Source organism: Gavialis gangeticus, unplaced genomic scaffold, assembly GCF_001723915.1.
Source record: "Gavialis gangeticus isolate Ggan-Ray unplaced genomic scaffold, GavGan_comp1, whole genome shotgun sequence".
Classification (NCBI taxonomy): Eukaryota; Metazoa; Chordata; order Crocodylia; family Gavialidae; genus Gavialis; species Gavialis gangeticus.
The window spans coordinates 123,993,904-124,017,283 of NW_017728992.1; the positions used below are offsets into that span (position 1 = coordinate 123,993,904).

The following is a 23,380-nucleotide window of genomic DNA, read 5'->3' on the forward strand; positions in this document are numbered from 1 at the left end:
CCCCCCCCTCCCCCCCCCCCCCCAAACCCTTCACCCCTCTCTCACTCTTTTTAGACGTTTGCTTGTGCTTATTACCAGTAATGCATTTCAAGGTCAAACTGATCCAAAAATCTCATTATTACAGAAGCACTCTAGGATTATATTCCCTATTCATAGCTTACTGGGAACATTTAGTGTTAAACATGTGTACTTCATTATTTCCAGTATAGTTCAAGTGCATCTTTTATGAGCAGTGAACCTATTGCCTGCTCTGTAAAATAAACATTCTTAACTCTTTGGTGCTTTAGTTGGAAGCACCATTCCCTGACATGACCTACAAATGGAAAATACTTTAGTGCTAAGACAGGAGCTCCCAACCTGCCTGGCACCCAGGGGTTAAAATGAATGGAAATTCCAGTGCTACAGCTATGTACTGAACATATTTTTTTTGTAGTTGGGGTCGGTGGACTGACATCCTCTCACATGGGCGCTATAAACGTCAGCTCACAGAACAAGATGTGGAAACCATCTGCCGGACTATCTTGGTATATTGTCTTAATCACTACAAAGGGGATGAAAATATCAAAAGTTTCATCTGGGATCTGATCACTCCAACTGCAGATGGGCAAACACGAGCCTTGGTTAACCATTCTGGTAAGCATACCACAATTGAATGGTAGTGCTCTGGGACAGGGGACTCTTGCTGAAGTCAGACTACAGATTTCTTGTAAACTATAGGCAGACTGACTTTGCTGTGATATGATCAGATTAGATAAGCAAAGCAGAGTAAGGGTGGGTCAGTTTTGGTTGGGAGACCTCTAGTGAATACCTTATGGGCTGTACAAAGCACTGTCAATTCAGAGTAGCACTCTTCCTCTTAGTATTGAACAAATATTCTGGCACAGCATTAAAAGTGAGTGCTGGAGCAGTTGTCTTTTAAACAAGACATGAATGACCTGAGTCTGTTCAGACCACTTGTTAGATCTGCTGGTAGTTTTCATAAGACACAGGAACTTTAAATCATTATTCTGACGTGAGTCCCTGTTTGATAGTTGCATTCTTTAGAGATGAACTTGTTCTACAGTTTCCACGGACTTTGGAAAATACAGTTCCCTGTACTAAATGGTTGGTTGTAGCTCTTTACCCCAGGGGGTGGTAGCTATGACGTTTGCTTTTTTTATGGCTGTTTTTTACTGCACTTTGAGATCAGACTTTTACAATTCAGACTGAGAAGTGTTTGGGGGATGTTTCATAGGTCTATCTGCACCAGTGCCCAGAGGAAGGAAAGGCAAGAAAGTAAAAGCCCAGAGTTCGCAGCCAGTGCTGCAAGATGCAGATTGGCTGGCAAGCTGTAACCCAGATATCTTGTTTCAAGAGGACAGCTATAAGAAGCATCTCAAACATCACTGTAATAAGTAAGTATTCAGTTAGTTTATACTTCTTAATATACACCTAAAACAGGCATTTGGGTATATTCAAATATTGGACCATGTAGCAGGAGCTACAAATACTTTATTATCATTAACTTGTGATAAAGCATCTGAAATGTGGGTGTTTACCTGGTTGTAAATTTTTTTTATGAATGATTGACTTTAAAAAATACATTTCAGCACAAAAAAAAGAGGAAATAATGAATGTTGTTTCTTACTTGGTAAAATACACTATCTGACAAAACCAGGGGCACTATATTCCTGCCTTCTAAAGCATTTTATAGCCACACCATTCAAATACAGACTGTTTTCTCATTCTTGCTAATTTATTCTCCCAAATTCCTTTCCCCTTTCCTTGACTTCCTTTTGGTCGCTTCAACTCATTCATGCCACCAGTCCTTTCTTTCATCCCTTGTTTAGGTACTTGCCATGTCACACCAAATAAACTGGATAGTACCTAGCTTTCAGACTTCATCTGATCTTACCCCCACATAATCTCTTCTTACTATTTCCTATTCTTCATCTTGCATTGTATTATTGTACCCAAACCTCTCTCTTTATTGCTCTTGTCCCTTCTCAAGTTTGCCCTCTGTCCCATTTTTGTCCACCAAGTAATCTGTTTTCTTTTAATCCCTTTTAGAACCTATTTCTTCTAAGAATTCTGATCTTGTGTGTCTTACTGAATCACCACATCTTCCGTTACCCGACTCATGACCCCAATCTAGCTTTTTTTTAGGTTTGTATTTAACTGTAAGCCCTTTGTAGAAGAGGCTGCCCCATTTGGTTTTGTACCTGTGTACATATTTACTTAAAAACAATATATGACAGTACTATATGGATTGTTTAATAGTATCTTAGGGTATTTTGTATCCTTTTCTTTTTATTGCATGCTAGTTCTAAACATCTCATCTGTGCTTAACATGTCCCAGACTTATAGCAGAATATGCAGACTTAGACCAGACATCATAGACCTATGTCTACCCCAAAATAATTTACAATTTTTATGTGGTTATATTTTTAATATGTATTTTTTGTACACTGTGTAGTTAACTTGTAGAATTCATTGCCACAGGAGGTGATGGAAGCAGATGACAGTCATGTTCAAAAAAGAAACTGGATAAATTTATGGATAATAGATCTATTAACTGCTTTTGAACAGAATGGATGGAGATATTTCCTGTGGTATCTGTAAACTTATAATGGTGGATGCCAGGGAAGGGATAGATCACTCTAGAGAAATCTAGTCCAATGCACTTCCTCTATAGCATCTACTTCTGCCACTGTCAGAGACAGGATACTGGGCTAGACACCAGTCTGGGTTAGATATTAGATCTGACCCAGTACAACATTTCTTATGTTCTTGAATGTGTATACCCTATAAATGTAACATTCTTCCATTGAAGTTTACTCATAATTTTAATGAGCATGTCTTACTATGGCTGTCAAGCTATTAAAAAAGAAATAATTGGTATGAAAAAGAATAACTTGGATATGCTGATATGAAGTATAGAGTAGTGAGGAGAAAAGGCCTGCAAGGTTATTAGATGTTCTCAAGGTGTTAACCAAGGTAAAGAAGAAATTTATCTTGAAAATACTCAAAGATGGTAAGAAGTCCCCATAGGTAGGAAATAAACTTTTATTTATTTCCTACCTATGGGGACTTTTTACTGTCTTTAATTTTCCCTCAGCCTGATGATGGGCGTGTATGCCCAAAAGCTTGCAGAAAAAGCTTTTTTTTTTTTGTGATTTCTTAGCTGGCCTAATAAACGGTATCATCGCTGAACCAAGAGTTCTAGAGTTTTTTGCATTTCAGCAGTCTGCAGAGGCATTTTTCAGTGCCACTTCCCCTCCTCCCCATGCCCCCCCCCTTGTTTCTCGGATCCACAAAACCTAAAAGCAGTGTCGAGGTTACTTGTTGCTGGTTGGTAGGATGGCCTAAGAAGGCCCTTCCAGTCCCTTGTTCCTAAGTTTATCCCAGTGAAATGGAGGAAAGGGCAGGGAAGTCAGCTGCTAATATGAATGACCCTTCCAGAAGATGCTGGGGTAGCAGGGCTGATATAGCAGCATCAACCAGTTTTATAAGGACCTGTGCCTTTATGTATTTGTGGAACAAATACATGTCATTCTGATGTATGGGGATTTTAAAAGGAGAATTTTTAAAAGTGGTACCCTGAGTAAAGCTGAGAGAGCTTGCATCATCCCCATGGTAGCTTCCCTCTTCCCCTTATTTGGCTGGGTGTAACAATAGTTAGTAGTTCGTAGCTACTATTTGACATGGTTAAGTGGTCTTTGAAAAGTTGTATTCCCTGCATGATGTGCATCTACATCATCATGCACATGGTAGGGGAGCCTTACTGGTTCCAGGACATCTTATGTACAAAGGCAAATGTGTTTGGAAACTGTCTGATACCTGTGTTGAGTTCTGGCTGTGAAGTGTTCTCAAATTCCTTCACCCCTGCTGCCTTTCCAAGGATTGTTTGAGCAACCCACTCGAATCCAGGTCTTTGCTGTTGCTCCAAAATCCTGGTGATATGTTCTAAAAATTAACAATTGTTTGAATTTTTCACGGCAGCCTGTTGACCAGATAGCTGCCTCTCTGGTCCCCATCATTGCTTCAGGGGCGGCAGCAGTTCAACAGTTGCTGCGATGACTTTAGATTTAGCTAAGAGGGTGGGCTGAACAGTCCATCCTAGTCAGCACTGATGTTACTTCATTAATTAGGCAGCAGGGGGTGCCCTAATTGGGTAAATGTATTAGAGCATGATTCTGCAGGTAGATATTTTGCTGCAAAGAATGATTTCCCAACCACCTCTGAAAATCTAGCCCCTGCCATTCTCCCACCTGCCAGTTTCAGCTTTGACTGAACACTTGATAACAGTTCCAAAAATATCGGCAGTGTTTCAGAAATAAGACTGAATAAACCTAAACAATGAAAGTTTCTACTTGCTGTTAGCACTTACATAGGTGTACAGGTTAAAAAAAATAGTGGTTTGAATTCGAAAGAGTAAAAATAGTTAATATTTCCTAAGGGAAAAGGGAGGATTTTTTTTCCCATTCTCGGAAGCAAAAAGTTGTATAATCTGAAAAACCTGACATTCCATATTGAGGGTTTATTGTAAGGTAGTAAAACCAGATTTTATATCTCGTTTATTCCTACAACTTCTGATGTGCTTCCAAAAATGGTATTAAGGCAGCAGCTGAGGAAATTTTATGAGATAATGAAGCAGAACAGTTACTGAAAGCCATCTGCTCAGTTGTTTACAAACTTGCTTCAATACTTCAGAGGCAGTGGTAGAGTACGTGTCTAAACTTCACAAGCTGCACTAGGTAGAACTAAATGAAATGCGCCTGGGTTGGGCTGAGCTCGATCCCTCTCTGTGCAGTGTAAGCGGTTGCCAGGCAGGCCTGTTGGAAGCCAGCAGAAAGCACCACACAGAGGTGATTATGTGCCACCATCTGTCACGCTTCAAGCCTACCATACAGCATGGCTAATCAGCCTTGGCAGGATGATGGATGAACAGCAGCAGCTGCCAAAAGCCACTGTTGGCAAACAGGCCTGAAGTTAAGAACTTTTTCCCCCCTCTGCCTTCCTCTCCAGGGTCCTGCTGCGTGTCCGCATGCTGTACTATCTAAGACAAGAAGTTATAGGGGACCAAGCAGACAAGATCTTAGAGGGTGCTGACTCAAGGTTAGTGCAAGTATAGGTTTATTCTTTGCTTTATTATAATGAATCATATAAAATGAGCATACTGTACAGTGTAGCATTTAAAAGACCTTCATAATCCTTCAGTTCAGCTCTGTTTTCCAGCAACTTTATTAATCATTAAGCATACCCGATAGGCTTTCTTTGAGGGGCGGGGGTGGAGTGGAGTGACAAAATGGGCTTCTGAAATTTTGCCAATACTGAAGGATTATTCATCCTCTGTTTACAACATTTGTGTAGGGGGGGAGCATAATATTAAAAGACTTAAATGGATTGCATTTCTGCAGTCACCAGACTTTCCACCTGCAAAATAATGTAAGATGCTTTTACCACTAATATTTTTTGAGTATCTTGATTATTTTTAACTTTTTTGGCGATTTGTTCCCAAAAATGAATGTTTGCTAAATGGTTTTAAGCACTTGGGTTTAATGCATAAGTGTACTTGTCCTTCGACAGTAGTTTTTCAGAAAAAATAAACTTTTCTTGGCAGTGAGGTAGATATATGGATACCTGAGCCATTCCACGCTGAAGTTCCTACAGACTGGTGGGATAAGGAAGCTGATAAATCCCTTTTAATTGGAGTGTTCAAACATGGTGAGTAATGTCTCAGTCTGAGCAAAACTCAGTTGTAAGGCTTTCTCTGTGTAGAACTATTCAGTCATAATATTAACAAGTATTGTTCCAAAGAACTGTTGGCTTGTAGCTCCTGTTTTTTTTCTTCTGTATTAAAAAATCTAATATGAGTCGTAAATATCAGATGCTGTTTTTAAATGTTTGCAGAACATTTGAGAAGAAAACATTACTTCCTTGGCTGTAAATAAAACAAAACCATATTTGTTTTAATAATAGCCAAACAGGACTATAGATCGCCATAAACTTTGCTTCCAGCACGGCTTCACTTGCTAACTCTGCCAACCAGTGTCAAAGTGGACGGTGGGCTTAACCTCTGCTATTAATCTGTACAAGTGCCTCCTGGGCTTTGTTCCAAGCAATATTTCACAAATGTCAGTGCTGAGAACTCCCGGCTCCCTTGAGTGGGATGCAGCCTTGTTAACTTTGAAAGGCTGGGGATGCAGAGCTGGCATGATATATACAGTGAGCGATTCCTGATTATAATCCCAATTCTCTGGAGGTCGCAGAGGTATTCTCAGCAGCCCAGCCTGACTAAAGGGGAGAATGATGGCTTATAAAACCTTTCATGATTACAGTTTGGCTTGAGGCTCTACAGCAGTTAGGAGCAGTGTGTTGTAGTACAAATCCTAATTGAATTGTGCTGTTCTGCCTATGTACAGCAGCTCTGTTTTGTGGGCTCAGCTGAGGCAAGTCTAGTCTAAAAATCATTTTCCTGCAGTGCACTGTTGGGATCTGCCATTTTCCATCTAGTCAACTTGGGCAGTAAAAAAGCAAACAGCAGCTTGAAAACCATAGAGGGAACAGTGTCATCTTACTGACATGCATCATCCTAAACCTAATAAGACAGGTTCGCTGGCCTTACGTATAACCCATGTATACGGGGGTGGGGGGTGTTCAGCTTACAATGTGAGTTCCAGCAGGGCCAAAGCTATAGAAGCAGGGGGCAGGGGAGGGGCCACGAATGTGGCAAACTACTGTAAAGGTCATAAAGTAACCATTAAGAAGCTTCTCCTATGTCTCATAAAACTGGGTGTCAAAAAAGAGTCCTGAAAATCTCCTTCCATTTATCATCTGCTGTTTGGTAGAGATATCTTCATGTTGTTTTTATATTGGTGAAATTACCAAAGAAAATGCTCAACCTTAGTGGAATAAATGACTTGTTTCTAAGAACAGGTGTCCCTTATAAAATAATTCCTTTAAAATCAGAATTATGTTGAGGAAAAGTTCGTGGTTCTTTTTATTTTTTTGCATAAAAGTAAAATGTGTACCTTTTGTCTTAGAGAATAAGTCACTGTATTTGCAGTTGTAATGTGATTTATTTTCTTCCTTCTGAGTGCAGGCTATGAGAAATACAATTCTATGAGAGCTGACCCTGCACTGTGCTTTCTGGAACGGGTTGGTATGCCTGATGCCAAGGCCATAGCTGCTGAACAGAGAGGGACAGACATGTTAGCAGATGGTGGTGATGGGTAAGAAGGACATTTTAAAAAATTTTAATAAATGTTGTCGGTGTTGTATATATTGGCATGACTTCTACCTATTGTACTGTGCTTACATCTGACATGAGGATGCTAGGTGATGAGTTCATAGCTAATATGGTACAAAAGTATTTTGAGCTAATAGTACCTCAAGTTGCATGCACAGAGTTGAACTTAATCTATTCATTTATCCCAACACATCACTGTAAAGGGATGCATAATTCTTTCTGTCCCCCACAACCTTGATATCCTTGTTGGGTTTTTTTTCTCTTGAGCTTATTGAAATCTCTCAGCAATGTGGTTGTATAGTTCTTGTTGTTATGATTTTTTTTAGAGGAGAATTTGACAGAGAGGATGAAGATCCAGAATATAAACCAACCAGAACTCCTTTCAAGGATGAAATTGATGCAAGTATCTCAACATATTAATACATGTGCACAATCATCATTGACACACAGTGTTTATCTGTAAATATTTTATAATAAAAGTTCACCTGCTGCCAGCAATATACTTGGCAATACCTCATTACCAGTTTTTTGGGAGATGGCCTTTTTTCCTGTAAAGAGATGAAGCACAGTTGAAATATAAAACTAAAATAACTCTCTTATCTTCCCCAAAGGAATTTGCAAACTCTCCTCCAGAGGATAAAGAAGAATCTATAGAGATCCACAGGACAAGTAAGGCTTTATGAAATGGGCTCATGTGAACTCTGTTGATGATTATTCATGTTGGTGCCAATATGTTAGGAGAAAGCTTGCTCCTTTTGGATAAATTTGCATTAAGATTTTTACCTCAATTTTTCTACTTTAGATCTTTTCAGTAATAGTATGTTATCTACAAATCTTGCTTGATTACACAGTGGGATTTGTGTGTAAATAGGATGAAGCCCTGGATGTTTCAAATATGAATATAGTCATTGATGTTTGTCAGTGAGATAATCTTGTGATGACTTAGGCTATTTCTGTTTCAGTATGGAGAAAACTTAGCCAGTGTAAGAGAAAATAAGATGGGACATTATAAACTAAAGTGTTTCCTCAAGGAACAAAATAAATTTAATAATATATTTCAATACCTTGACTCTGTAATACAAGGATGTCATGACATCAAAGTCAGGAATGACCCAGGAATGACATAAATAAGAGGAAGGCAGTTGTCTATGCAAGTCTGAGTATACTTTTATTACTTTTAAGATAGAGTTTTTAATAATTCTAGCCATACTTCATTTCAAACAAAAATTGTTAACAACAACATGAATGTATTTCACTCCCAGGGTAACAAGGCATACTTTCTTACTGGATGAAATCAGACTTTTGTACTAGTCATAAAATCTTTGAAATGCCTGATATTATCTTTGCAGTACACACATACTTTTTTTATTCTCTAGGCAAGCACAATGAAAGCAATGCCGAGTTAGGCCAGCTCTACTGGCCCAATACTTCAACCCTGACTACCCGTCTGCGTCGCCTCATTACTGCCTATCAGCGCAGTTATAAAAGGCAACAAATGAGGCAAGAGGCACTAATGAAGACTGACCGACGGAGACGTCGGCCTCGAGAGGAAGTGCGAGCACTAGAAGCAGAAAGAGAAGCTATAATAAGTGAAAAACGTCAAAAGTGAGTTTCCCAAGATTTATTTCCCCTAAATCGCAATTGAGTACTGATGAAAAGTGACTTACCATTGCTTCAGGGTTTTTTTGAAACAGTACTTGAAATTTTGGATTGTTTGGGACAATCTAAATGATGGTCAGGTGCTTTTGTAATTGCCTTAATTTTTCCTCACTAGGTGGACAAGAAGAGAAGAAGCAGATTTTTACCGTGTAGTGTCTACTTTTGGGATTATCTTTGACCCCATAAAACATCAGTTTGACTGGAATCAGTTCAGAGCCTTTGCCAGGCTTGATAAGAAGTCTGATGAAAGTCTGGAGAAATACTTCAGTAGTTTTGTGAATATGTGCAGGCGGGTATGCCGAATGCCAGTCAAGCCAGATGATGGTAAGTTTACTAGCAGGAATAATTCACGTGCTTAGCTAGTTCTGTTAAGATGCTCAGTGTTGCAACTTGATTAGATAACTAATGTAAGTTTAAAAACCAAATCTGATATTTATCTACTTTTAAATAATAAAAATCCAATGTTGTTGCAGAACCACCTGATCTTTCCACCATGATTGAGCCAATTACAGAGGAGCGTGCTTCTAGAACTTTATATCGCATAGAACTGTTACGGAAAATCCGCGAGCAGGTTCTTCATCACCCTCAATTAGGAGAGAGGCTAAAACTCTGCCAGCCAAGCTTGGATCTGCCAGAGTGGTGGGAGTGTGGTAAACATGACAAAGACTTACTGATTGGTGCTGCTAAACATGGAGTCAGTAGGACAGATTATCACATCCTGAATGACCCTGAGCTCTCTTTCCTTGAGGCCCATAAAAACTTTGCTCAAAATAGAGGGGCAGGAAATGCAAGTACTGTGTCTTCTCTAAACCCACTGGGTGCTGGCTGCAGTCAAATACCATCTGTTATTCCATCCACACCAGTACAAGATGAAAAGACTACAGAACAAACAGAGTCTAAAGTTGAGACATCTGAAAATCCAGCAGCCAAAGAAAAGTCTGATATTAAAGAGGAGACTGACACTGCAGAAAAGGACACTAAGCAGGAATGTGATGCTGAGGCTGAGCCTGGTCCTGTTAAATGTGAATTGAAAGATATAGAAATGAGTACAGATGTAGATCCAAAATCTATTTCTGAAAAAGGTTCAGAAGAGGACGAAGAGGAAAAACTTGATGATGATGATAAATCAGAAGAGTCCTCCCAACCTGAAGGTAATACATACATACAGAACTGATTTGACCAACAGCTAACATTAGCCTCACAGCTGTTCCAAGCTGTACGCACTGATAAATGGAATCCATTATGCCAGCTGAAGGTTGGTATCTCAAAGCGGCTTCCCAACCCTGCCCCCAATCCTGAGTGCTAGGTGCCCAGATACGGTAGCACAAAGAGTGGCTGCAACAGCCCTGTCTGCATAGCAGGTGAATCCACACACAGCCAGTTGACCAAATAAAACAGCCTCTGTGTACCACCAAAGCACAGTAGAAGGCCCAAGGATCTGTCTGAACAATTATTCAGCAAATGTCTAAATTACTGGGAGAGTACTGTGTCTCAGGTGTTTTATATATGTATCTTTCAGCAGCAGTGTGCCTGCCTTTCTCTGGAGCAGTTAGCAAAATGTCATACTAAATCCTACTTTTATTTTTCTGAAACATCCAGAGATTGATACCACCCGTTTTTGTTCAACCTTTTGTAGCATAATAATTTAATAGTTTTCTATTAACAGTTTTCATAGAAAGCTCCTCTGAAGAAGTATATTGCTTATATCAAATGTTGCCTCTGCCCTGAAGTTACAGGATGATAAGTAAGACTAGGGTTGCGCTGTTTAAATAAGAAAATGAAGTGGCCCTTTCTCAACTAATTATTATTTTTAATTCCACATTTCAACTAAAGTCTGAGTGAGAATGACTGGTCTGTTTGTAGTTAATGCCTGGTGATTGTTGTTTCTCAGCAGGAGCAGTTTCTCAGGGTAAGAATTTTGATGAAGAAAGCAATGCATCTATGAGCACTGCAAGGGATGAAACCCGTGATGGATTTTATATGGAGGATGGAGACCCTTCAGTGGCTCAGCTGCTTCATGAAAGAACATTTGCCTTTTCTTTTTGGCCTAAGGTTGGTTCAGGATATAAAAGCATGTGTCCTTTAAATAGAATTAGTAAAGTTACTCATTTTTTCAGGTTATATTTTGGTACTATATGAGATGCTTTTTATTAACACCATAATGAAGTCCTAGAAACTTCATTAAATATTTTCTAACATGGTTTCTTAGAAAGGTGGAAAAACAGGAGTGGCATCACAATGAGGACTCTTGGGCAGACATAGACTACCAACAGACATTATATTCCTTGCAGTATATGTGCTTGTTTGTCAACAGCCTCATGCTTTGTTGATAGAAGCAAATTTATTATCTTGAGTTATGAACTTCATCTGCAGAGTGGCCTGCAGTGTTAGAAGCAGAGGTTTTATAAGATCACCTTTTATTTTGGGGAGGAGGGATTGCAGAGAGAGGCAGTACTAACGACCTACATGAAAGAGCTATTATGTAATGTTGACAGATGTAATTGTATTAAGGTTTCCTATAAACATAAGCAGCAGTTTTGGATAGTTTTAGCCTATGTTTTAATTCTGTAACAATGCAGAAAATTGTTTAATAGGAAACATTCATAAAAACTATGAAACGGTGACTTTGTAATATATCCACATATAATTTAGTTTCTCTTTTGGAAAAAAGGGGGTAGGGAGAGAAATAACATAGTAATAGTCTTAAGTTTACTAATCACCATAACAGGGCCATCTGGTTTAGGGGGGAAAAAACTTGCTCTAATAGGCTTATTCCTGGGGAAAGGAAGCAGTCTGTGCAGCTGCTGAGATTTGCTTGTGGCTTTTGCACTGTTCTGCTGTTCAGGAAGCTGAAGGACGATCCTTTTCCCCTAGTAGCTAGTATTTCTCTCGTTCTAAAGTTCCTACTATTTCAAACAGGCTAGAACAGAAAATTATTAAGTATTGAAGTGAAAGAATTGAGCTGTGTTATCTCCGTGGTAAATTTAAGAAACATTAATTACATTAAATCTTCTGTTGCCAGGTTCAAAAAGCTTTACCAAATGGTTCATGGTACAAAAAACCCCCTTAATCTGTGTAAATTCAGTCTAAGTAGACTAAGAACTGTAATTAGAATTTTTTAATGTACACGCTTCAATGAAATTTGAAGTGATAATGGGTGTGGAATGAAAATTGACATTCATTAGATGTCCCCAGGTTGGTGCCCATTTTATAATGTTGAAATTTATTAATAGTGACGCTAATGAGGAAGCACTTCCCGGGACAGAATTGCGGATCCAGCCTGTGGATCTGAAGTACCAGGGCTTTAAGATACAGATTTCAGATGTTTTATTTCTCCTGTCCTAACTGTTGATTTTGCTGAATGATTAAAATTTAGCAATATGCAAACAATAATGACAGCTCCCTGTAAACGTGCATTTACTCCTAGAATATTTCTGCCTTGCATCAGTCTTTTTCACCATAATTAAAACACCCAGTTTCTCTTCTGGCTCGGAAGCATTCTGTTCCATATTTTTCATATTTTTTTGAGGTTTTGCAGGCTAGACTGCATAGCTGTGCTCATTCTGAGTTTAAATGGCTACTTTTCACACCAAAGGTTCTTTTATGTACCTTCCTTTATCCAGGACCGAGTAATGATCAACCGATTAGACAACATCTGTGAAGCAGTGCTGAAAGGGAAGTGGCCAGTAAATAGACGCCAGATGTTTGATTTCCAGGGGCTCATACCTGGGTATACTCCAACAGCTGTGGACAGCCCTCTGCAGAAAAGGAGCTTTGCAGAACTCTCCATGGTTGGTCAAGCTAGCATCAGTGGCAGTGAAGATATCACTGCTTCTCCTCAGTTATCAAAGGCAAGTTTGCATCTTTCTGGTATGTCATAGAAAAGGGAAGAGTTCATTTTACTGTTTAGATAAGAGTTTGGAAAAGACTAGCCCAACAGGCATTACATTGTTTTTTGGAAGGGTGGGGATGGGAAATGAGGCCTTTCTGTTTATACATTTCTTTTCCCCTCCCCTCTCCTCCTCCCACCCCTCCACCCCCTTTTTGCTAAGTGCAGCATTTCCCTCGCTGCCCTCCCTCCATTCATTACACCTAATACAGATGTTAGTAATTTAAAAAGCTCATTTTTCATTAGGAAGATGCACTCAATTTATCAGTTCCACGTCAGCGGAGAAGGAGGCGGAGAAAGATTGAAATCGAGGCTGAAAGAGCTGCCAAGAGGAGAAATCTTATGGAAATGGTTGCCCAGTTACGAGAGTCTCAGGTGGTCTCAGAAAATGGACAAGAAAAAGTTGTAGATTTATCAAAGGCCTCACATGAGGCAACAAGTTCTACCTCAAATTTTTCATCTGTTACTTCAAAGTTTATCTTGCCTAATGTCTCCACACCTGTATCTGATGCCTTTAAAACTCAAATGGAGATGCTGCAAGCAGGTCTTTCACGCACACCTACAAGGCATCTGCTAAATGGCTCTTTAATGGATGGAGAACCACCCATGAAGAGGAGGAGAGGAAGGAGGAAAAATGTGGAAGGACTCGATCTGTTGTTTATGAGCAACAAACGGACATCACTGACTGTAGTAAGTCAACAACCTAGGTTTCCTTTTTGTTCTTTTTGATTTTGTTCTTTTTGTTTCTGTTACTCTGAGACCCACGGTTTAAAGTGCTATTGTCATACACCAAGTGACTGTAGAAATTTGCTGCTCTTAGTAATTCAGTCAGTCCTTGTTCAGTTAGAGACACGTTTGCTGTTTTTTTTGACCAAAATATTTCTCAGATCCAATAAAACACTTTTAATCTGAACAGGTAACAGTCGCATTCTGGCAACTGAGCTTTGTGCAGCAGATTGCTATTTACAAAAAAAATAATGTTTCACAAAAACTTTTCAGGTCCTATAATAAAATGGGCATCCAATTTTAAGGTTTTTAATAAATATCAACTAAATAAGAAGAAAGATAATCTTAGTAACAGCTGGCCTTCTGGTTACACATTAAGTTACTTTAATGTAGCAGTATTGCTTTACATGGTAAAATGGATTTAAACCACATGTCTAGTGAGATTCCCAGATAGGTGAGTTCTGATTCTTTACTAGTCATTTTGGGGGCTTGCTTCTCTATTCATAAGAATTCACACCAGCATCAACTTTCTTTTGTAGGAGGATGCAGAAGTGACCAAAGCATTTGATGAAGATATGGAGACCCCATCAGTAAGGAACATTCCATCTCCTGGACAACTGGATCCAGACACTCGCATCCCTGTAATTAACTTGGAGGATGGGACCAGGCTGGTTGGGGAAGATGCCCCTAAGAACAAGGATTTAGTCGAATGGCTTAAATTGCATCCTACTTACACTGTTGATATGCCAAGTTATGTACCAGTAAGTAGATGCTATATAGAACTTCAGTTAATTTCAAATTCGTTTGGCTTTAAGGTTTTGTTGGTTGGTTGGTTGTTTTTTAAAGATTTTTTTTCTAATTTTAGAGGCTTTGAAGGTTGAGCTTACTCATTTAGGTTATGATCATAATCTAATTGATGCTAGCAGGAGCTTTCTGGTCAATTTCACTGGATCATGGATCAGATCTTCATGGGGCACCAGAATGTTGTTTTAACTTTGTTTTATATACACATTTCACTTGTATGTTGGAAAAGATGCCTCAAACTACAGTATGTAGAATGTTTCCTTCTCATAAGAGAGAATTTGAGAGAGGTATTTGGCCAAAGTCTTTGTTGCATTAGGTTGATACATGGTTTATACCTATTTCTTTTAACCAAAAACTGACAAGCCAGTGCAATATATTTTAATTTTTCCTTTCAGAAGAGTGCAGATGTGCTGTTTTCCCCATTTCAGAAGCCGAAGCAAAAACGACACAGATGTCGAAACCCTAATAAACTGGATATAAACACCTTGACAGGAGAAGAAAGGGTACCCGTTGTAAATAAACGAAATGGAAAGAAGGTAAAACTTAAGCAAATCAGTTTTGAGATCTCCTAGAGTTGTTTCAGAACATTTTTTGTAACCCAAAAGTTAGGATTCCATGCCAAAGTTGCTTTTAAAAAGGGTTTAATCTTGAGAGGATGAGCCATCTATCTGCAAGCCTTCTTGATCTATGTCCTTCTTCTATTGTACAAACCAGTAGCTAAAGCTGGGTGAACAACTTGTTATACTTCTTGCAATTTTCTGAAGTTTTTCATACTGAATATTTAGCTAATATTATTTAGCTAATTTTATTTATATGGCATTAATGTCTCTAATTAGATGGGTGGAGCCATGGCCCCCCCAATGAAAGACCTGCCAAGGTGGCTGGAAGAAAATCCTGAATTTGCTGTTGCTCCAGATTGGACTGATATTGTTAAGCAGTCTGTAAGTACTTCATTTGTAGGACATGTTCCATTTAAGACTGATACACAGCTCTGAATCCTTTTTGGGAAAACTTTCCATGTAACCATTCATTATCAAGCCTTAAATTTGCCGTTTATTTTCAGCTAAGGAAATGTTAGTGGCAGAACGGATTTCCCAACACTAGGGAGGAGATGATACAGGGCTGCTGCAGGTGTGACTGCAGCAGAGAGGAGAATGCTACCAATAACAAAGCAATCCTAAGCATTCATTATGTATTCAGGTTTTCATATTCGTATAACATAGAAGCTTGCTAGATGCCAGTCTTTGCCAGTAACTGAATAAGAATCAGAAGCTTTGTCACATCCATGTAAGGAATGGATTTTTTTAAATGAGAGTATCATTATTGATCAGAACTAAGGAGTTTAACTTTTACAGCTCTACATTTTATAAGATCTCTCCAGAGCAGAGTAAGTAGTTTTGCAAATACCCACGTACTTTATAGAAAAAGTAGAATATTGTTCAACTGATCTCTAGTAGTTCAGTATAAATAGAAAAACAGTGACCAGCATGTAACTGATGTTTTCCTTATTTTAGTTGAGTTTGGCAAGCAGTTTGTGAAATGTGTATTTACAGGTCTGATTCTATTTAACATATTTTGTCCTATCATAGAGAATATACGCATAAGTGCTCTTTGGAGTTCACTTAGTTCCTTTTTCTATGTTTTCTACCAGCTGCCAGCATTTGTATTAGCAGCTAACCATTATTCGTTCACAAAATCTGCAACTGGTACTTCTTTGAATAAACAATTTAGACTATTTGGAAAGGATTATACACTATTTTTCTCACAGGTCCTACCAGATTTGTAGGCTCATTATCAAGTACTGAAATTGTATAAGCAACAGATACTGCTTTAAAACTAGAAGTTTACTGACAGAAAATCTGTTTTGCACCCCTTTTATCCAGGGTTTTGTTCCAGAGTCCATGTTTGACCGTCTTCTCACAGGACCAGTTGTGAGAGAGGAAGGAGCAAGCAGAAGAGGAAGAAGGCCAAAAAGTGAAATTGCCAAAGCAGCTGCAGCAGCTGCCGCTGTAGCTTCAACTTCGGGAATCAACCCACTGCTAATGAACAGTTTGTTTGCTGGAATGGACCTCACAAGCCTTCAGAATCTACAGAACCTACAGTCTCTCCAGCTTGCAGGTCTCATGGGCTTCCCTCCAGGACTAGCAACAGCTGCTGCTGCTGGGGGCGATTCTAAAAACCCGGCTGCCATGCTGCCTCTGATGCTACCAGGGATGGCAGGATTGCCCAATATGTTTGGACTAGGTGGATTGTTGAATAACCCAATAACAGCTACTACTGGAAATGCCACTACTGCTTCCAGTCAAGGAGAAACTGAAGATGGCACTTCAAAGGTAGAAGAGAAGAAAAGCGAGAATGAAGAGGAGAATAAAGACTCTGAGAAAAGCACAGACACTGTTTCTGCTACTGACTCTGCAAATGGATCTGTCAGTGCTGCTACTGCTGTGACTACCACTGCTGCCACTGCCACAACCACCACCGCCACCACCAACACTGGATTGCCAGCAAACCCTCTGGCCTTCAATCCTTTCCTGCTGTCCACCATGGCTCCTGGCCTGTTCTATCCATCTATGTTTCTACCTCCAGGACTGGGAGGATTGACACTGCCTGGTTTCCCAGCATTAGCAGGACTTCAGAATGCAGTGGGCTCCAATGAAGAGAAGGCTACTGACAAAACTGAAGGAGCTGCCTTTAAAGATGAAGAGAATCTAGAAGGCAGTGATGCAGAGGAGAGCCTTGATAAAACTGCAGATTCCTCCGTTTTAGAAGATGAAATAGCACAGGGTGAAGAATTAGACTCACTTGATGGGGGGGAAGAAATAGAAAACAATGAAAATGATGAATAACCAGTACCAGTTACAGTTAAAGTGTTTTAAACTTTCGACAAGTGGTAGTCCTACTGTTTACACTCACAGTTAATGTCCATACTTAGTTTTTATAAGCTGTTCTGTAACATAGTGTAGCAAAAAAAAGTTCAAGTCATGTTATACAGATGTGTCAAAAGGTATCTTGGTCATTAAGTATTGTGCAGTGCATTATTTATTATCCCTAGGAGAGATGAAATTTGAGAGGTGATCATGTCTTTTTAAGGAAATTGACATAATGCTCTGCTTTTTTTTTCTTTTGGTACCATTGGTATTATAAAAGCAGCAATTTGTAATCAAGTGGCACTAATAGAAGGAAGTGCTGCTTAAAGGAAGTATGAAGTTATATATTTAATTTTTTTATTTTTATTTTTTGCTGTGAAGGTCAAGATGAAATTTACATACATGAAATTTACATATCGTACTTGCGCATCATTTTGACTGTATGGGAGTTCACACATTCGAGTGCGCGCACACACACCCACACACACTCTCTCTCTGACAATCTCCATGATAGTGTGAATGTCTCTGTCTTGAGACACAGCAATAATAAGGCAGCTGTTGAATGTGAAGAGTACCTTTTGGAAATTAACCCACTGAGAAGGTTCTTACAGGATAAAGCTACAGTTTAATCGTCTCGTGATCTTGTAATGCACTGGTATAAACAAAAAAAAGAAAAAAGAAAAAAAAATAAAGGAAAAAGAAAAGAAAATCAGGTACCTTTTTTAAATTAAAGGACTTTGTTACTTTAGCCACAAAGCTAAACAGCATTACCTCAACTCTAAACTAGCCTTGAAGTTTACAGACATGACTTTGTAAATGTATTGTTTTTCTTTGTTGTGATGTCTTTTTATTTTTTCTTTGGAAACTGCTATCATGTAAGATAAGATGTAAATTGCTGCCAACTGTAGTAATGATGCTTTTAATAAAAGTGACCCATGATATGCAGAGATGTAATTATAGAATGTAGTATTTAGGGAAATCATAACTGGTGTTCACTCTATTTTTTTTGTATTCGCAATAGAAGCAAATACAGCATTGTGGCTTTTTGTACAGTTTCTTCTATATCCTTTTACTAGATTAGCAGTTGTAATACTCTTAACTGATTGTCTTCAAGTGACTAGACAGGAAGAAAAATCTTGAATTACCTTCACATTATTCCACTGTAGCTAAGTCTACAGAAACGCACACCCCTCCCCCCTCCCCACCCCCCCGCATTACTCCCTCAAAAGGGCATGTGAGACTGAGAATACTTTAAAATGTGTTCGGCGTGTGATAATATGGTACACTAAAGAACAAAAGGGCAAAAGAAAAATGAGGCTTTAATAGGCACAATATCTAGGTCATTTATCCTTGGTTAATGGGTAGAAAAACACAATGCTGTAGTGTCAGCAAGGGACACAAAGGCTCTGTGGTATCCTGTAGACCAGAGCTTGTGATGCCAGAAACCACCGTGTCAAACAACCTACATGAAACTAAAACTGACCCACTTTTATAAAACCAAAGCCTCTTCTGGAGAGCTACCGATTTGTACCCTTTTGTGACCTTTGATATTTGAGATAATGTATCATTTGAGAACTACTGTTTTCACTCTGTTGTGTCACCTGGACACCTACACATCCACCGTGACATGAAGTTAAAGGTGTAGTCTTTCACTGCAGTGCATGGAAAATAAGATCTCACTCCTGTGGGCAGGTAACTTCAGTGAAAGATGAAAACCTGATGCACAGTTCTGAAAATGTTCCCCAAAATATCTCCTGTGGAAAACTCACTCATATTGTTCATTTAGAGAAAGTAATGTTGTCTGTGCCTTTACAATTTTAGCTGGATAGGAACTTAGCTGAACTCTGGTACATGTTGACAAAAGGGCTAGACCAATATTCCAAGGGCCAGATTCAACGAAGGGGAGTGTATGAGAGGGCAGAACTTTGTTTGAAAAGAGCATTTTGTGAACAGGGAACATAGATTAAAAATGAAAAATTAGAAAGTGAATGTTGTGTGAATGAATCACGGGCATGCACTGTTTAAATGAAGAGATGAATCTATGTCAAAATGTCTTGTACTGCCACTTCAATGTATCATAGAGTTAATGAAGGTCAGGAAGAAATCTTTTCCCTATACGAATCACTGAACAGTTGACTAGGTTGCATTATTCTTGCCTATTTCTATAGCATCATACGCAGACCATCATAAAAACCTAGATACCAAACTTGGAGGGGCCACGAGTCTGATCCTGGGCATCAAATCCTGTCATACACTCGTTTTTATCAGGTTTTGAAATTATCTGAATGCTCAAAAGCTAATTAGTTGAAAAAAATCATGAGCTGGTTCCTTTTTTTCCACATTTTTTACCATTATAAAATTATCAATTTTTATTTCATTTTGCAAGGAGTTTGCAGAGGCTAATGATGTCTTTTGGGAATATCTCTTCAATTGGAAAGAATAGGAATTTATTTTTTAAATTCCAGCATATACCCTCTTCCCTCTTCTCAAAAGAAAAACCCTCCTGCTTATTTCTTATTTTGCTATGGTCGCTGCCAACAGTGGACTTCAGTACAGGAAGTGGCATGTTACGTTCACTAGCTCAATTTACACAATTCATACCCTACTATAAACAGTTTATAGCAATAACTAATATAATACCTCTGGTTCTTTTTTCAAAGAAAAATTGAAACTTACATTAAGAAAAGAAATAATGAAAACATTCATAAGGAAACAAAAGAGTAAATTTCAAACATCTTTGTTTTCTACATTTTTAAATGCAAGGCACCTACCTACCTAAGGAAAGGGCAGGGGGAGGGGCAGGATGCTTGATTTTATTTTATTTTTTTTGTTTGGTTGGTTTTTGTTTTTGTTTTCGGAAGGGGTAACGGCCCTGAGTTTAAAAAAATGAAGTGGGGGGGATTGCCATCTAATGTCCAAGAACTGTATTACATGAAAATAAAGTTTTTGCTTTCACAAGATAAATGTTTTTTTACTTGTTAGTTGTTGAAAAAGTTTTAAAAATCCTGAAAGTTGTAGGAATCTAGTTAAACCTGCACAAAAGACTGCCCTTTATGAGGTATGAGATACTGTTCCAGATATAGGGAGTACAGTGCTCTTCCTCTTTTAGTAGACTTCTATTTCCATTAAAGCATCACTTTTCTGTAGGTCTGTAGGAGGTCACTTGAAGCCAAATGGCAGTACTAGGGAAGAATGGGATTTCTGAGCCTTGCACAAAAATGCATGGTGTACACGAGTGTCTCTGTGTGTAATATGCACACTTGTTTAAGCAGACAGTACAAAATTGCTCAGACTGAGATGAAGGAAAATATTTAAACTTTCTTTTACATGTTGGTTGTGAACTTAATGAATGTGGGCTGTAAATGAAACTGTTGCAAGTGATGGAAAGATTTGCTGATGGAAGAGGTCCTCTTAAAACTAGTTCCTGGGATCTCCCATTAGCTTTGGTCTCTGTTTCATACCAAGGTCATATCCTATGACTTGTCTATTTGTAAAATTTACTACAGAATTTGCATTCTCCTCATTGGAGCGATGTACAAGTCTTGCCCGTTAGGGACCTTTTATCATTGATTGTCATGGGATAAGCATCTTGAAGAAAGGAGAGTTTGAGTATAACCATTTTAACCTATTTTTTCCACTATTAGGGTTCCCATTAAATGTTGGCATTGCACACAAAATTGGTTTGACATTTAGAGCTCTGTTAATCTACAGCATACACTTCAGTGACCTTTGAATCCTTATTGCATGGTTTGGGGTCTAGTGAAGCAGGGCAGCTGACGACTCCAGTTCTTCTAACCTGCAGCTCTTCCTTGTGGGGTCTGAAAGGCATAAGTCAAGGAATGGTTCCTGATTCAGCTCAGTAAGGAGGTTGCTACTTGGATAATGTCATAATTTGCTGAGCTTGGTTATGTAAAAGGTGCTTAGATGAGTTTGTGTGTGAGAGTTCTGGCTGAGATGTGTTGGGAGAGACGAGAGATGTGTTGGCCTTTTGTAAGTAGAGATTAGATTTTAAGTGTGCATGCTTAACGTTAGATTGAGTCAACTGTTTGACTGAAAGTTTAAGGGTAGCTAAACTCCAAAAATAATAGTTACCATAGTGCAAACCTCAGATGAGAGTTCATTTCAGCTAGAGCCATAGTTTCTCTTTTAGCTTGGCTTATCTGAATGAGTACATTGTGTAGCAGCTGCTGAATCAAAAAATGTGTTCCTGCTAAATCAAAAAGTCTTTGAAGCAGTCTTGTATTTCACTCCAAAATCAAGGTGTACAAGTAAATATTCAGACTTGGTCTTCATTTCATGTCAGGTAATTTTAATGTAAAAGCTGTCTTTTTTTTGGTAAACACTGTAACCAAAATTGCTGAACTATACTTTCAGAACTGGGTACATCACGAACAGAGAATGATTATTTAGTTTTGCATGGGGAGGGTAGAGGTGGGGGGTTGCTTTTTACCCATCACATTTTGGCATTAGGATTGGTAACATGCCTGACCTGAACTTCTAACGATGGCAGGATGCTAGGTATCGCACTGGCAATACCTTTTCTTTCAGTGTCTGGGTCGAGAAGTCTGTCATGAGTAAGTGTTCGATCCTAGTAACATTGGAATGCTTTTTAAAATCTCTCTCACTTTTCCAGATTTTACTCAAAATACAGGTATGCTGACTGACCTGAAAATATTCCGTTTGAGGGGCACCCAGCAACAAGAATAGGAGCTGCCACCCTGCCCCACATGACTTAAAAAAGGAGACTAGCTTTTTACAAATGTGGCTCATTAACGTATAGTGCAGCATTTGACTATTGATTGAACGTAGGAAAGAACAAGCACTAAACTGTGTGGAATTTATCACAAATTTCTGATAAAATGTGTGAGTGGTATGTGTGTTAAACAGTATGGGTGACACCTTGTTTTACAGTGTTTAGGAATAGTTATAGTTGTATATCAGATTTCAAGTAGAAATTGTCAGCAGCTCTGGTGGGTTTTTTTTTTCCTTTTTACAGCTCTGGTGCTCTTGGATGATGCTTTGACCTTTCACATGCAGATTTACGGAACTCTGAAACCTGTCGTTTGTGCATGTGAGGAGTCCACTCCAGCTCTGGTGTTTGTGCTATCAGTCCCCTCCCACAGGGTTTTTCTGCTATTGTTGGAGTCATAAAGGATTTGCATATCTGTGACTGCAGAGCTAATGTTCTCTCACTCAGCTCAGAGGCCCTGCAAGGCAACTCCATGATCCCTTCCATTTTTTTCTAAGGGTGAGCAGAAAATAAGAGACGGCCATTGTATTTCACTGCAGAGGCATTGTTCTGCACCAGACAAAGATGGCATATTTCTACGATTCATAGTTTCTGCTCCTTCAGCCATGGCTGGCCACTGTCGAGCAGCTGTGTAGGCTCTGAGCAGCCTGAAGCATTTCCTAAAACCCTTAAAAATATGAATTTTTCTGAAGCACGTGCCATCCAAGTCCCTCCTTCCTTCCCCTCCCCCCAGATACAGAGCAAGGGGCTGAAAACAGCGTTTGCTCTTTTAAAGATGTGTTCTAAATATATTTTTCCTGAATTACCTTCTGAGACTCGGCCTGTTTTCAGAAGATTTATATAAAGATGTTTGAGAGAATGTCTTACATTATTCTTTGATTCCTGAATACTTCATATATAGGAATAAAACACAGTCTAAAAGAATTTTTAAACAGTGGGGGGGGGGTTATTCCTGCTGTTTTGTGTTCTTGTAAAGAAAAGGAGAGATTAAGACAACTAGTTTTACCCTTCTAGACTTACAAACAGTGTGTTATGATTTTACTGCTTTACAATCAGGACAGCTGTTCACAGTAGGAAGCCATGGCTGAAGGAAATCTTCATAAAAGGCCTACACCTCTACTAGTCTTGACCAGTTCTGCTGATTTTATAATTTTGGATTGTAGCTTTGAAGCAGCACCTTTTTCATTCTTAGTTTCCCAAACTCTTCCCAAGCAGACTGACCACCTTTTGTTGTCTCAACCTGCAATAAGCTTGCCATCTGCTACATGGCTTAATCAGTTCACCAAAGTGTGCTGGGCTCTGCAGATTCTCTATCATCTGCCAGTGTTTTATGTAAGTTGTCAAACATAACTGAATTTATTTTCAGTTGTCATGGTCCCCACACCAATTTTAACATGTGAAAGCTTTGTATCTTCTAGGTAAGGTTTCATTTTCCATCCATGCATATTTATCTT

At 38.9% G+C, this 23,380-nt stretch overlaps 1 protein-coding gene across 1 annotated transcript in view; it reads left to right on the top strand.

Moving 5' to 3' along the window:
• CHD7 (chromodomain helicase DNA binding protein 7) overlaps positions 1-18,229 on the top strand; it is a 193,290-nt gene extending 175,061 nt beyond the window's left edge. The window contains exons 22-38 of the mRNA XM_019527714.1: positions 434-633; positions 1,235-1,394; positions 5,008-5,097; positions 5,603-5,706; positions 7,085-7,214; positions 7,558-7,630; positions 7,843-7,900; positions 8,608-8,836; positions 9,006-9,214; positions 9,364-10,041; positions 10,782-10,942; positions 12,514-12,741; positions 13,026-13,469; positions 14,045-14,266; positions 14,705-14,845; positions 15,146-15,250; positions 16,193-18,229. Coding sequence (XP_019383259.1) covers positions 434-633; positions 1,235-1,394; positions 5,008-5,097; positions 5,603-5,706; positions 7,085-7,214; positions 7,558-7,630; positions 7,843-7,900; positions 8,608-8,836; positions 9,006-9,214; positions 9,364-10,041; positions 10,782-10,942; positions 12,514-12,741; positions 13,026-13,469; positions 14,045-14,266; positions 14,705-14,845; positions 15,146-15,250; positions 16,193-17,155 — 4,195 coding nt within the window. The 3' untranslated portion in view covers positions 17,156-18,229. The remainder of the gene's footprint in view (positions 1-433; positions 634-1,234; positions 1,395-5,007; positions 5,098-5,602; positions 5,707-7,084; positions 7,215-7,557; positions 7,631-7,842; positions 7,901-8,607; positions 8,837-9,005; positions 9,215-9,363; positions 10,042-10,781; positions 10,943-12,513; positions 12,742-13,025; positions 13,470-14,044; positions 14,267-14,704; positions 14,846-15,145; positions 15,251-16,192) is intronic.
• Positions 18,230-23,380: the final 5,151 nt, after the last annotated feature.